General features: G+C 31.6%; 1 protein-coding gene across 2 annotated transcripts in view; it reads right to left on the reverse strand.

Annotated features, from left to right (window-relative positions):
* Positions 1-2,832: 2,832 nt before the first annotated feature.
* The window catches only part of LOC107359141 (proton channel otopetrin-like a), a 33,470-nt gene continuing 23,429 nt past the window's right edge, over positions 2,833-12,873 (reverse strand). For both annotated transcript variants that reach the window (XM_015925606.3, XM_015925604.3), the window contains exons 5-9: positions 8,967-9,139; positions 8,472-8,865; positions 8,212-8,406; positions 7,266-7,429; positions 2,833-3,600 (exon numbers count right to left, since the gene is read on the reverse strand). In XM_015925606.3, the coding sequence (XP_015781092.1) occupies positions 3,316-3,600; positions 7,266-7,429; positions 8,212-8,406; positions 8,472-8,865; positions 8,967-9,139 (1,211 nt within the window). In that variant the 3' untranslated portion in view covers positions 2,833-3,315. The remainder of the gene's footprint in view (positions 3,601-7,265; positions 7,430-8,211; positions 8,407-8,471; positions 8,866-8,966; positions 9,140-12,873) is intronic.

The following is a 12,873-nucleotide window of genomic DNA, read 5'->3' on the forward strand; positions in this document are numbered from 1 at the left end:
TGAATTGAGAAGGAAATGGTTAATAGTCAATGGAGGAATGAAAGGAAAAGAAAATTTAGTTTCAAAGTTTGAAATGAGTTTATTTCCAATGAACCCTTCTTGTGACGATAAATAGATAAATTCCATGAGAATTACGGTTGACTTGTTAAACGGTTGACAGAATAGATGATCATTTATCATCAAGATGAAAATTGTTTCAAGGTACAGAATAAAAGAAAAGAGAAGAAGAAGAAAAAAAATCAAACCTTTTTCTTTGCCAAACATGAAATGGATTCATCAGTCAATCCAACTAATCAAACATCAATAGAGTTTACAATTTTATCACAAAATTCCTTCAACTTTAACCAACTCATTTCGATGTTCATTTGTTATTTTGCATTACTACTGTGACAATCAACTTCAGCAACAATCGACAAGTTTCAAGATCGAACTTTGATTCCGATAAAAATTTCATTCTAAACAAAATCAACAGCAATCTATTCTTAGTACTTTCATGATGATTTGCAGAATTTTGTTCTCTTTGCTTTTATTTTATAATCATTCAAATCTATTTGAACAATTTTTCTGTTGATTTCATCTTGGAGCCTTTAAGGATTTTACAAAGACACTTTGCACAGTCAATGATCACCCAAAAGCCTGTCATTTGTAACAAGCTTACATTTTTTAATCAGCATCAAGTATCTCACAAAATGGATTCTCAGCTTTACACTTTTCAAACCATAATCATCATCCAAACCATTAAACCTTGTTTCATTGACTCGACTAATAGACTCGGTAAAAAAAGAGTGCAAAACAAGGCAACTTTTTGGACGCGAAAAGGCAATCACAAGGGATCAAATTAGGATAAAGGATAGACTGATAGATATTAATATCAAGTTTAATAAGAGCAATAATATAAGATATCTTTCAATGTCATCATTTTTACTTCTTTGCATTACTCCAAGACTTTGTGCACTTTCAAAGAGCAATGTTGATTTTACGTTAAGGATCAAGTTATCAAAATGATTTCCAGCTCAATGTGATCCAACCTTTTATGTTATTACATTTATTGTTCAAATGGATATTATTCAGGACAATTGTGGGAAGGGAGAAAGAGAAACCGAAAGAAAGAGAAAAGCGAAAAGCGGATATAAGATAACAGGGAGTGAATGGGGGTTGGAATGAGGCTGAATAAGAATCGACTGGGAGGGTTTATCAGATTGTGTTGAAGGATAATCAGAAGGGAGAAAATGTTTGCTCAGAATAATCAGCTGAATGGAAAGAAAATGTTGATGACGATGATGATGATGATGATGGAGATGAAGAAAGTTATTTACAGGGAGGCGGGAAAAGACGGAATGAATGGCAACTAATAAAGAGAAATGTTGAGATGAAAGAGAATGATATTGATGGAGTCATAAAAGGCTATTTAAAGACTATCATCAGTCTTATCAAATACAGAATGCTAAGCTTTGTTGAGTTGACTCAAAGCATAATCCAGAAGCGATCAAGAAAAGGTTCAATTTTATGTTTTTTTTGTTGTTCGTATTTTTCCCTTTACAGCTCAAGTTTCCCCTGCAACAGAATCTTGATTGGAACCAAAAAATTTTCCAGAATCATTTTATCAGGTTATTCCATTGACTGGGAGTTGAATGTTGCTCAAAACTCGGGCAAACCTGAAATGAATAAATGAAAATGTCGCAAATTACCTTCAATTATGGATCCATTTCTTTACCTTGAGGGTCTTCAAGTTGAAAGGCAAAGAAGCAAAAAGAAATGTTCAAAGCCTTTGATTTCAACCTTTTCAGTTTTCAACATTTTTTCTCATCGAAATAAGCATTTTTATCATGAAGAAGAAGAAGAAAAAAAACTTGTAAGGTTACAATGTTAACCTAAAATTGTAGTAAATTGAAGAGAAGAGAAGAAAAGTTGAAAAAGTTCTGCAATCGATTTCACTATTATTATCTGAGATGGAAAAAAACTTTTCACTCCCAGTAACATTTTATTTGGTTAAACTCCTGTTTATCAATAATAATGTTGATAATACCAATATACTTTTTTTATACTTTTAGAGATGAACTTTTTTTTCCTTTTCCAATAAAAAAATTTCTTCTCATCAAACCTTTATTATTGCCATTATAGCGTTTGATAATGAGCACATTGCCTAAGGATTTTTTACTCCCTGCAAGTGCGTTTTGCCAGAGCATGCAAAGTAACCTTGTTTCATCAGCAACCTGTCATCATAAAAGATCATGATAACTGTTCACTGATGACTGCATTTCAATATCTCAACTTTATTAACGATATTTTTCCATTTTCATTCAACATGAAGATAATTAGAAATAATTATTATCTGAACAGGAATTAGAGTAAAAACAAGATTCATCTCATTTAACCGGAAGCAACTAGACTATTGAACCGTATCAGATGATATTAGAGGTTAACATTGTTATCATTGTTATTATTATCATTATCATCTTTGCATTGTTATCATATTCATGGAATGATATTTTTTCAACTTTTCTCTATTCTTGCAATTCTTTTGTGAATTTTGTCGAAATTTGCCTGTTAACTGGTTATCATTCTGATTATCATGATTGTGTTCAGAAAAATGGTTCTTTTGTTGAACATGAAATGTTACCTTTTGTTTAACTTTGCTCAATATGTAGAGTTTAATTTTGTATTCATTGCCATTCCATTAGCATTCATGAATAGAATGACTTTTCCATTCAATTCCCTGATTGTTTAATTAATTGGCAAGTTCAATTGGTAACCGAATAATTTGATTTGATTTTTTGTTTTGTTTTTGTGTTTTGTGTTTTTGTTCACTTTTTCAATGAGTACGAGTTGGAGTTTCATTTTGAATTTTTTATTTCGATTGATTTTCGGTAAAAAAGTGCTAATGTTTTGATGACAAAAATATATTACTTCAAGTTTGAACAATTTTCATTTCTTTTTGGACTGAAAATGCATTCAAAATTGAATTAAATGTTAGATGAAAAAAGTTTTTGGGAAGAAAAGGATTATTCAATAAAATAAGTTTTTGCCTTTTACATTAAAATGCATAATGATTGGGATAATTAAGGGTTATGGTGATGATGAATGAAAAATTACAAAAAATTGTTTGCTTTTGTTCATCGAAAAATGAAGGAGAGGAAAGAAAGCAAAAGTTTTCACTGGTTTCATTGAAATGGCCCAAGAAGCGTAAAGTAAAAAAATTAATGTTGAAACGAGTGAATAAACCATGACTTTAGATTGATGATAAGATGAGTGGAGTTGATGATGATAATGATGATTTGAAAAAAGTAGGAAAGAGTAGGAAGGAAAAGGAAGAGATCATTTGTATGAATTTTTCCAGACTTCGGCAAATGTGATTGCTGAATGGAAGCGGTAAAAGATTGATAAAGGCAAAGTTATCCGAACAATGAGTGCCCAAGTTGAGAAACCATAGATTCGCAGTTGAACGGGAGACGCTTCAACCTTCTGCATTTCAAAGGTATAAATGATCCAAAGGGTGAGATTAGCAATCAGTAAAAAGGTTATCAATTGTCGTCCAGGCTGCTTTAAGTTACTTCGTTTGCGGCAAACAACGTCAGAGATGAAGAGCGATTGGAGAGTCACCTGAAAGTAAAGAAAAAAAGTTTGATTAAAAAATTGAAAAACTCTACATAATTCAAATGACTGGTTTCGATGATTAGCTTAATCAGCAATCTTAAGTGGTCTTAAAATCTATTTTCAATCGATTCAAAAGAGCTTTGTAGCAATCGAGCAAAATCTAAGACAAAAACTGAGATGAAGATAGAGACGTTTCGATTTCAGATTTCCACTGAGATCGATTTTCCGATCAATTTATATCAGAAATGGATCGATTTTTTATTTTTATGAACACAATTATTTTAGTTATTCAATCACAATCATTCAATTTTTGAATGGGAAAAACTGATCAGATTGGCTTAAAATCAATAGAAGAAAATAAGATCGTGGTGATCCCTGATGATGAGATTGTAATTTGAATTATTTATTCGGATTATATTTCGATTTTGCATTTTTTACTGATTGTAAATATTATCCGGAAGCTAATCTAACCTAACCTAACTTAACCTAACCAATCACCAAAAGACTCAATGAAACGGCAATCCGGCGAAACGAAAAATTAAAACTCTGAATAGCGCACAGAAACGCAATGAGAAAATTGATTTTGATCGATTTTCGCAGTTTCATCAGTAGATGTTTCTAGGAGAATCGAGAAATTGTTGAGGCGATGGAAATGAAAATAATGGAAAGTGATTAACCAATTAAGTTACTTAGCAAGCGATTGAAATCTGAATAACTTGAGCAAGTCAAGTGTCACTTGAAGTACTTGCACTTTTTGAAAATTGCACAATTCTTTGACTATTTGATGGAATCACTTTTCTATCAACTTTTCAACTATTTAAGGCAATTAAAGTGATGTTTTTGATGAAGGCAAAAAAACATTGAAAGCATTGAATCTAAATGTTGTGATAATCAATTTAACTCTTTACATTAAACTGAGGCATTCTCTTTGATTCTCTAATTTTTCCAATTGTGTGCAAATTATTTACTGATTTTCCATGAACCAAATCCATGGAAATGTCAATCTCAATTAAACTCAACTTGAGATTCCCTATTTTCCCACCTTTCCAAATTTCAACCTTTCAAATTGATTAACTTTTTCGTTCAACTCTTTTGGTGTAAATTAAAAGTCTCAAGTTAAATTAACATTTACTACCTTTTTGCCTGCATCTTCATCTTCATCATCATGACTCTCATCAACAAGCGAAAGAAAGAAAAAAAATAAGGTGAAAAGGTATTTACACTTGAATCGCAAGTGAATCTGATTTGCATTGACGGTTTCCTCTGTTGACTGAATCAAGGCAATCAAAGTAAACTTATTAAAAAAACCAAAGTAAAACGAGTTTAGCTTTTTTTATCATCATTCACATTTGCATCTTCATCAAATTGAATTGATTAGAGGCAGAATCAAGTAAATTGAACGAGTTGACTGAATAATGAATCCAAATAGTAGTTTATCATGATAGTTGAATGTCGAAATTTTTATTACAGAAAAAGGTGTTAAAAGGTGAAATTTGCAAGAAAAAAACTTCTAATGAATTTTTCTCCTAAACTTGGCAAACCTTTTAATTGAAGCCATTGATGACGCCTAAAAAGACATTCCCTGTTGATTCAAATTGATATTAAAATAATTGAAATAAACATTTAATCTCAACTCCACCTTTTGCTTTTTATTAACTCAACTTTTTCACTCCAAGTCTTTGCTCATAACGAATCCATTGTGAGAACATCATGAATCTATAGTTTAGAATCTATTTTGAATCTCATTCAAAGTCGATATTCTGGTAAACACCCAATATTCAATTTCAATCAATTGGATTCTCTGTTTTTTCTCTCTCTTCATTTTCTTCTTTTGCATCACAAAATTGATGATGATTGAGAGTTGAGATGTGAAGATGAAATGAGATAGAAAACAATGTTATTGCAAGTTAATTGGACAACAACTAAGATTTTGTTCGCAACAATATTCTGATTCCTGGTAATTGATTTTCATGTGTAACTGAAAGGTTATACTTATAATGGTATTGAGTTAACTTGGATAATACAAAATGACGTAAAAAGCAATTTACTTTGCATTCAAAGAGGAAAGGTAAATGCATCAACCTCTGCTTTCTGTGTATGCAAAATAAACAAGAAAACACATTTTTTTCTTCTTCTCTTCTTCTTTGCATTTTGGCCACATTTTGCATGGAAAAACCTGATGAGAAAAAGGAAACTTGTCCAAGGTGGAGAAAAATATTGAGTCGAAAATGGGTGAAATGAGAGAGAAAAAAGTGATTGAAAAGAAAAGTGAAAAGGTCAAAGTGATTGAGAATAATGGAGTTTATCTGAATAACTTTTTTTTTCTAGTTGTAAAGTAGTTTTAATGGTGAATGGAACAAAAAAGTTTGTGCAAAAAAATGTTCATCAAGTGAGCCATAATTTCAAATTGAACATTTGATTTCAATGATTCGACATGATTCCAGGTTTACTTGCTCATGAAACTAGCCTCGAGAGGTTTACTTTTAATGAGCAATCTTGCAATGATCTAAATGAACTTTTGGCTTCAATGTTTACTTCAGTCTTTACGCTTTGCCTTTTCAAATGATATCATAATGATAATAGATTTACACATTAAGAAGCAAGATTAAGAGGCAGAGATTGAGGAAAGATGGTGAAGCCCAGAAAACCGGAAACATTTAGGAATTACATGTTATTAGAAGAGGGGAAAATGGAGAAAATAGTTGCACATGGAATGAGCACATTTCCTTTTCAATGTTGAGTTTCTTTGCCTTTTTGCCTTATCCTTTTCACACAGACACACACATGTGCTCTGCAGGCTAAACCCTAATCTAGTCCAGTCTAATGTTGATGAAAATCTTTACTCTTATTCATGTTCTTACGTTTGGTTAAGAAACTCTCAAGGCGTTCATTTGGAAATCAAATGTAACGTTTGACCGCACAATGACCAATTAATGTCTCAAGAATAACAATTTACCATAGAGATTTATATTGCACTGGAAATTGCTTTTACACTTTCCCTTCACACCAAAACTGAATCTAATGTTTTCGCTCTTAACCGATCAACTTTCCGTTCCTCAATTATTGCACATTAAACTTTTCTTGCTTTCAAAATTAACCCATAAAATGAAAATCTTTTAACTAAAAAATTTTCACTTCTAATGGATACTTTATGAGGAAATTTCATCGTAAAAGTTTAGTTACTTAAAGATATTGAGAATATAAGGAATAATGAGTTTCGATTGTCACTACATTTTACAAGATTATAATGAAAAATGAATTCCAATGAAAACTTCAAGTTATTCAATTAGAGCAGAATCAAGTCGATTAGCTTTAAAGTTTAGTGAAAAAGCAATCAAAGCTAAGAATTGAAAAGCCACGAAATGGAATGAAAAATCGAATTCTGTTCAGAAAAACGAAGATTTTTGACCTTATTAGTTTTTTAACAACGAAATTAGAATTTGCAATTTGCAATTTGCAATTTAGAACAAAAATTTCTCTAAAAAACTTGAGAATTCAGTAATTGCTGGCATATTCGAAGTTAAAAAATAGCAAAACTTAGAAACAGATTTTTTTGTTTTTGCGGATTTCGCTAAAATTTGATTTTTGAGTAATTTTATTTTCGAACTTTAGATTTTTAGTTGACTTTTGAGACACTAAAGTTCGAAGTGTGTGCATTTTGTTAAACTTACTTGAAGTATTGTGAGTGTGCTGGTAATTAAGACTGCGAAATGTTGTAATGAGGATAAATCCATTGCTCCTGCAATTACCCCAAACAACGAGTAAACATACAACCCAAAGGCAGCCACTCGTAGGAGTAAGTCACGTAAACCACCATCAGCAGTTTCATGGACACCTAATCAAAGTAAATGAAACAAAAAGTGAACAAAATGTTGAGCAAAAGTTGAAATTGATTTCATGTTGAAAGGAAAAGAATTTTATTGCAATTTTTCGCCGATTCACTAATCAACTGATTATTTGGTGTATTGTTGATTTATAAATGTCAATGCATTATTGTTGGAAACTTGAATGTTGGCAGACTTTTGGACGATAAAAAAAGGTAAAGTGATGAGAAATGCATTTGAGTCCAACTATTATTTGTTGACTTCATTTTATGCTCTTGTAAAGAGTATCTTGAAGTTAATACAACAAGGCTACTTGGCTTTCATCAACCATAGGAAGGAACCATAAGAATGGTCTTGAAATTCAGGTTAACCTTTCTTTTCAATGTTATTAAGGTTTTAAAAGCAGGGAAAACAAAAACAGTTAAATAAGAAGAGGTTAGCTTAAGGTCTGAAAACTCAGGTCTAGTATTAGATTTGAGTCTTAATAGGTTAAAGAAAATGATTCAAGAATAGCTAAGGTCATCTTCACAAATGACCAGTTTTACCCTTTCAATTTCAATGTTTATCCTTCTCAGGGTTACAGTTGATTGGAGATGATGAAAATGGTAGCAACAAAAGTAAATGGACTCAATGGAAACATGAGAATAATCAACTTAGAAAAGAGATTTTTCTTCTCAAACAATTGTTCCATCACTAAACAAGAAGCAAAAACAAGTGAAAACTATTGTCTACTTCTGTCAACTTCATGTTGAATGAATGAATATTAGAAGAGAAAAAAAACTTTTCTTCTTACCTGGTTGAAATCGAAGTTTGCGAATTTTGAAATAAGCCAAAATTATGGCCAAACTACTGAGTATTAGTAAAGTTGAATGTGAAATGTCACTTATAAGAGTAGCCAATAGGTTGTAAGTTGGATGATGAACCAAGACGAAGAAGATTATCAATGAAGTTATTGAAACAACGAGGAACAAAAATCCACAAAATAATCCTAAAAATGGAAAGAAAATTAAAGAATAAGTTTAATGAGATTCAAGACAAATGTCGAAGTCGTACCTTTACTCGATCCAAGGCAACTGTAGAGTGAATGAGAAACCAGTGCAGAAGACTCTCGACTTGAGGTTGACAGATTGTCAATGTTGACCCCAGTTCCAGGTGAAGAGGGAAGTGAACACGGATCATTAAGACTCTTTGAATTTCGTCCAATGTTCGACCACATGACATAAAGGAATGCAGCACCAATAAGACTATATTCAACTATAAAGGGATACAGGTAAGGTGAGGTATCGGCCAGAATGCTGCCCATGATTTGCTCCTTTTGACAAGGGTTGGAAGTGTTCATTTCGTTGAAAGCCAGGGTTGCATTGGTTCGATTAAAGGGTCGCATTTCAGTTCTCAAAGGAAGAATCAGTTCCTCCAAGAATGAATGTGATTCTGTTGCCTTCAATTCCTTGAAACGAAAAAAAAGTAAAGAAAAAATTTCCCATAAAATTCCTATTCATATTCACTATTGTTTATCATGTTAATCTCTTTTGGTTTCATCATTCTTACCTGAAGAGTTTCCTTTCCCAGGGTTCGAATCCAAACGCAAATATTGGTTCCAACCAAATGCATTAATCCAATTCGTGCAATCAACTTGAACTTATTAATCATTAATCGTGAATAGGTAAAGATGAAGTACATTTGAGCAAATGTAAATGTCGCTTGAAGAACTGGATTCACACCTGAAATTTGCAAATTGGAAAATTAACATTTGACAAAAAATCGAAAGTTGCAACGAAAATTGAGGTTATCTTAGAGTTCATTTCAATGTTTTCCAAATTCAACTGGAATTATCGACTTTTCAGACAAATTGAGAAGCGAATCTTTAATTTCAAGTAATCTTCAAGGTAATTGACGATGATAAATTTATACACTTTTTTGATTCCATTTTCACTCCCTGCAAGTTTGGATAAATTTTCATGTAAACAAGAAAAAAGTGAAAATGAAGAAAGGCAAAACGTAGACGGTTAACCATGATTAAATTTAATTATCATTCAGGTAACAATAAATGTTGAAAGAAAAAAAGTTGTTTCTTTCCTCAACTCTAGTCAAAATGCTCATAAATCAAATGAATAATTCATATCTCAGTCAACCCTAATCTTTCCCTGTCTTCCATATCATCTCAACACTATCACATTTTTTTCTCCACTTTTTACAGTTCTTCACCCAGTGAACAGTTGAGTTGATTCTCGGTGAAATATGGTGATGAACATAAACAAAAGAAGAAGAAAAAACTTTCACCAATCTTCATTCGCATTTCAATATGACAACATTCAGCATCTTTACAGACTTCATCTTGCACCCAATGCTTCACCAATCTTTTCCTCCTCTTATGGTTAACAATCAATTGTCCACTCACATGAATATTACATGAAGGGTGAGGTTCGACTTCTTTGTCTTTCTCTCTCAACAAACAACAAATTTTGTGACTCAAAAAATGAAGACTTGAAGCAAATGAAATGCTTCAATTACTGACCTTCAACAAAAATGTTAACATAAATTTTGATGTAAAAAGAGTTGAGTGTAATTAACAAACTTTCCCTCAGCTCATGTTCTTGCTCGATCATGCATCAATGAAAAGTGTAAGCCATTTGACTTTTGATGAATAGCTATTATCAGTCGATATTCACTATTCATAATGTTCATTCCAAGACTTTTTCATTCCTATGCAAAGTCTTGCAAGTCTTGTAAGTCTTCTGTTTCTTGCAGGTTTTTTTGGTAAAAGGCAGAGTTTGAACCAAAAATACGAAAATGAACCGATTCTAAAGATCGATTTTTCTTTACATTTTTGATGACAACTTCTGAAAATGGACTTTTCTTATTCTCTTGATTGGACATTTTATCTAGCTAGTTGGTGTAAGTCAAGACCTAATCAAGTGAAGTTCAATGAAGTGCAATGGTTTAAAGTTGGCCTTTGGGTTGAAATTTTCCTCTTCAAATGAGATTGATTTTCAACCTGAAAAGTCAACTTTGAAGGAAAGGTGTTGGCCAAGTGGCAGCAACTCTTAACAGTTTTTCATTTAAAGGCTGAAGTTTCGATGATTATTTCCCCTGAGAAATAATTGTTCAATGTTCAGGTGTGAAAGTGAATGAAAAATCAGGTTAAATCTAATAGGAAGGTAAAAAAGAAAAGAAAAGGAGGCAAAAAAGGTAACAAAATGAGTAGACATTTATTGACAGGAAAACATGTTAACCTTTGTTTCAATGAGCACACAGTCAATGGTAGACTTGAAAAGGCTGCAAAAAGGCGAAAAGCAAAATTTAGTGAAAACTTTTTTTTCTCTCTTTCTCTTCGCAATTTAAATCGAAATCAAAGGTGAAAAAGGTTTCATTAAAGGTGAACAGCAACAGACGTTGCAGATGGATTGAGGTAGACAGACTGCAGGATAAATACAGATGAACATGGAAAGAGACAGGGAAGGTAAAAATTCCCAAAGGTAAATGTAACTTCATTTTCACGAGAAGAAAAAAACGAAAAGTCAAAATTACATGAAGTCAAAGTCACGATAGAAAATGAAATGTCCAAAAAAAGTCGAGTAAAGTTGAACACATCATGATTGGATTATAATGAGGTTGACCCTCTCCAGTCCATAAATGTTACTCAAGGGAGTTTCAACAATATTAAATGCTAAATGGTAAAACAGAAGAGAGACAAAAATGGACGCATAAATGGTCATTTTGTTTCAGACAAAAGTCAATCTCGGGTTGAACTTGCTATTTTATGCATTTCAATTCAAAGTGAAACTTGTTTCATTTTTCCATTTTCAGGATTCTCTGTAAATTATAATGATAATCATGATGTAAATATTTTCTTGATTGTTGTTTAAGGCTTTTTTTCTAACTTTTGTACTTTTGCTTCTTGTCGAGCATTTCTTTACCCTTTCCTTTTACTTTTATATTATGGTTTCAAGCCTCTCAAGAGGTTATTCAATTTTTGTTTTTTTGTTTTCTTCTCTTGTTTTTTACTTGTAAAAGTTATTGATAGATATTTATATTTGTTGCATTCCAATTGAAAACAATAATTTTCAATGCAAAACAAATGTCAATTTTAAACTTATTTTTAACCTTTTCTCTGACAACCTTTGAAAGATTCAAGTCTTTTTTTTTTGTTCAAACTTCAATGGAGCAATAACCTGAGGATATTTTTTACTGACTTCATCTCGTAATATTTTGATTTGAAAAGTTGGCCAAAGTTGATGTAAGTTGTCAGAATTGGCAGGAGAAAAAAAGGTTTATTCTCATGTTGGGTTTGGTTAAATTCAAGTTGGGCTTGTTCAATTGTTGTGTGATGAGCTGTTGAAGTAATGAAATTTTTGCCAAAACACAAAAAAAAATTGATAGTTTTTTCTTTCTCTTCATTTCATGGTTGATTCGATGAGATTATTCAAAACCAAAGATTTTTTGCTTGGCAAAACAGAGATTAAAGATCGATTAAATTCGCATGCAAATTCAAAGAAAAGGGTTTAGTCAAGTCTCAGAATAATGTCTAAGAAACGATCACATAAGAAAATCTTTGAGCATTAAATGTCGATAAATGAAAGGTTGAGTTTTTGAAAAATTTGACATTTCTTCAGAATTCGCTAACGATAGCAATTTTTTCGCAAAATTTTCTTCTCAACTTATAAGTTATTTTTGAATGTTGACACTTATTTTATTGGTACCGATATGCCAATCGCATGAATCTAAAAATGCAAAGTTCTTTGTTGACTCGAATTGGTAATAATGTTTGCAATGGGAAAGCTGGAATATTCCAATAATTTCTGATTTATCCTGAAAATCTGGATTCTACTCGAACCACCACTATTCTATTGATGTCTAATCAAATGGTAATCAATTTTTTGGATAAACTCTGATTTGTGGAAATGGTTTATTAGCACATTCAATAATCATTGGCTTCCTAATTTCATCTTTATTGAAAGATGAAATGAACTTTTATATGAAAACTTTTTGACATCTTAATTGGCAACAATTACGGTTAAATTGAATTTGCATCTTTTTACGACCTGTAAAACTAGAGTTTTATCATGACTAATGATAGGAATGATTTTTTTCCTTCATCCTCCAGAGAATGAAATGGCAAGAAAAAGAGTGATGAAGATGAAAATAAACTTTTTCGTTCTCTTTCTTTTTCCTCCTTTGCCAATATCAAGTTCATGTTGACTGGGAAAAGATTATTGGACATGGAATACAACATGACAAGTTGATTAACAATGTCACCAATCAACTGCATAATGAGGTTAATATTGATTAATCAAACTTCTTTCCTCTCTATCCTGGCTAATATTGAATGCATAATTTGCTAATTTTAAACGAAACTCGAGAAACTCGACTTTGTCTAGAATCTAAAGAAAATTATTTACATTTAAAACTGTTCAACCTACAAATTAGTCTAATATCATCAAGAGTTTATCAATCT

Source organism: Tetranychus urticae, chromosome 1, assembly GCF_039701765.1.
Source record: "Tetranychus urticae isolate SD_2017Ah chromosome 1, NJAU_TeUrti_SD_1.0, whole genome shotgun sequence".
NCBI lineage: Eukaryota > Metazoa > Arthropoda > Arachnida > Trombidiformes > Tetranychidae > Tetranychus > Tetranychus urticae.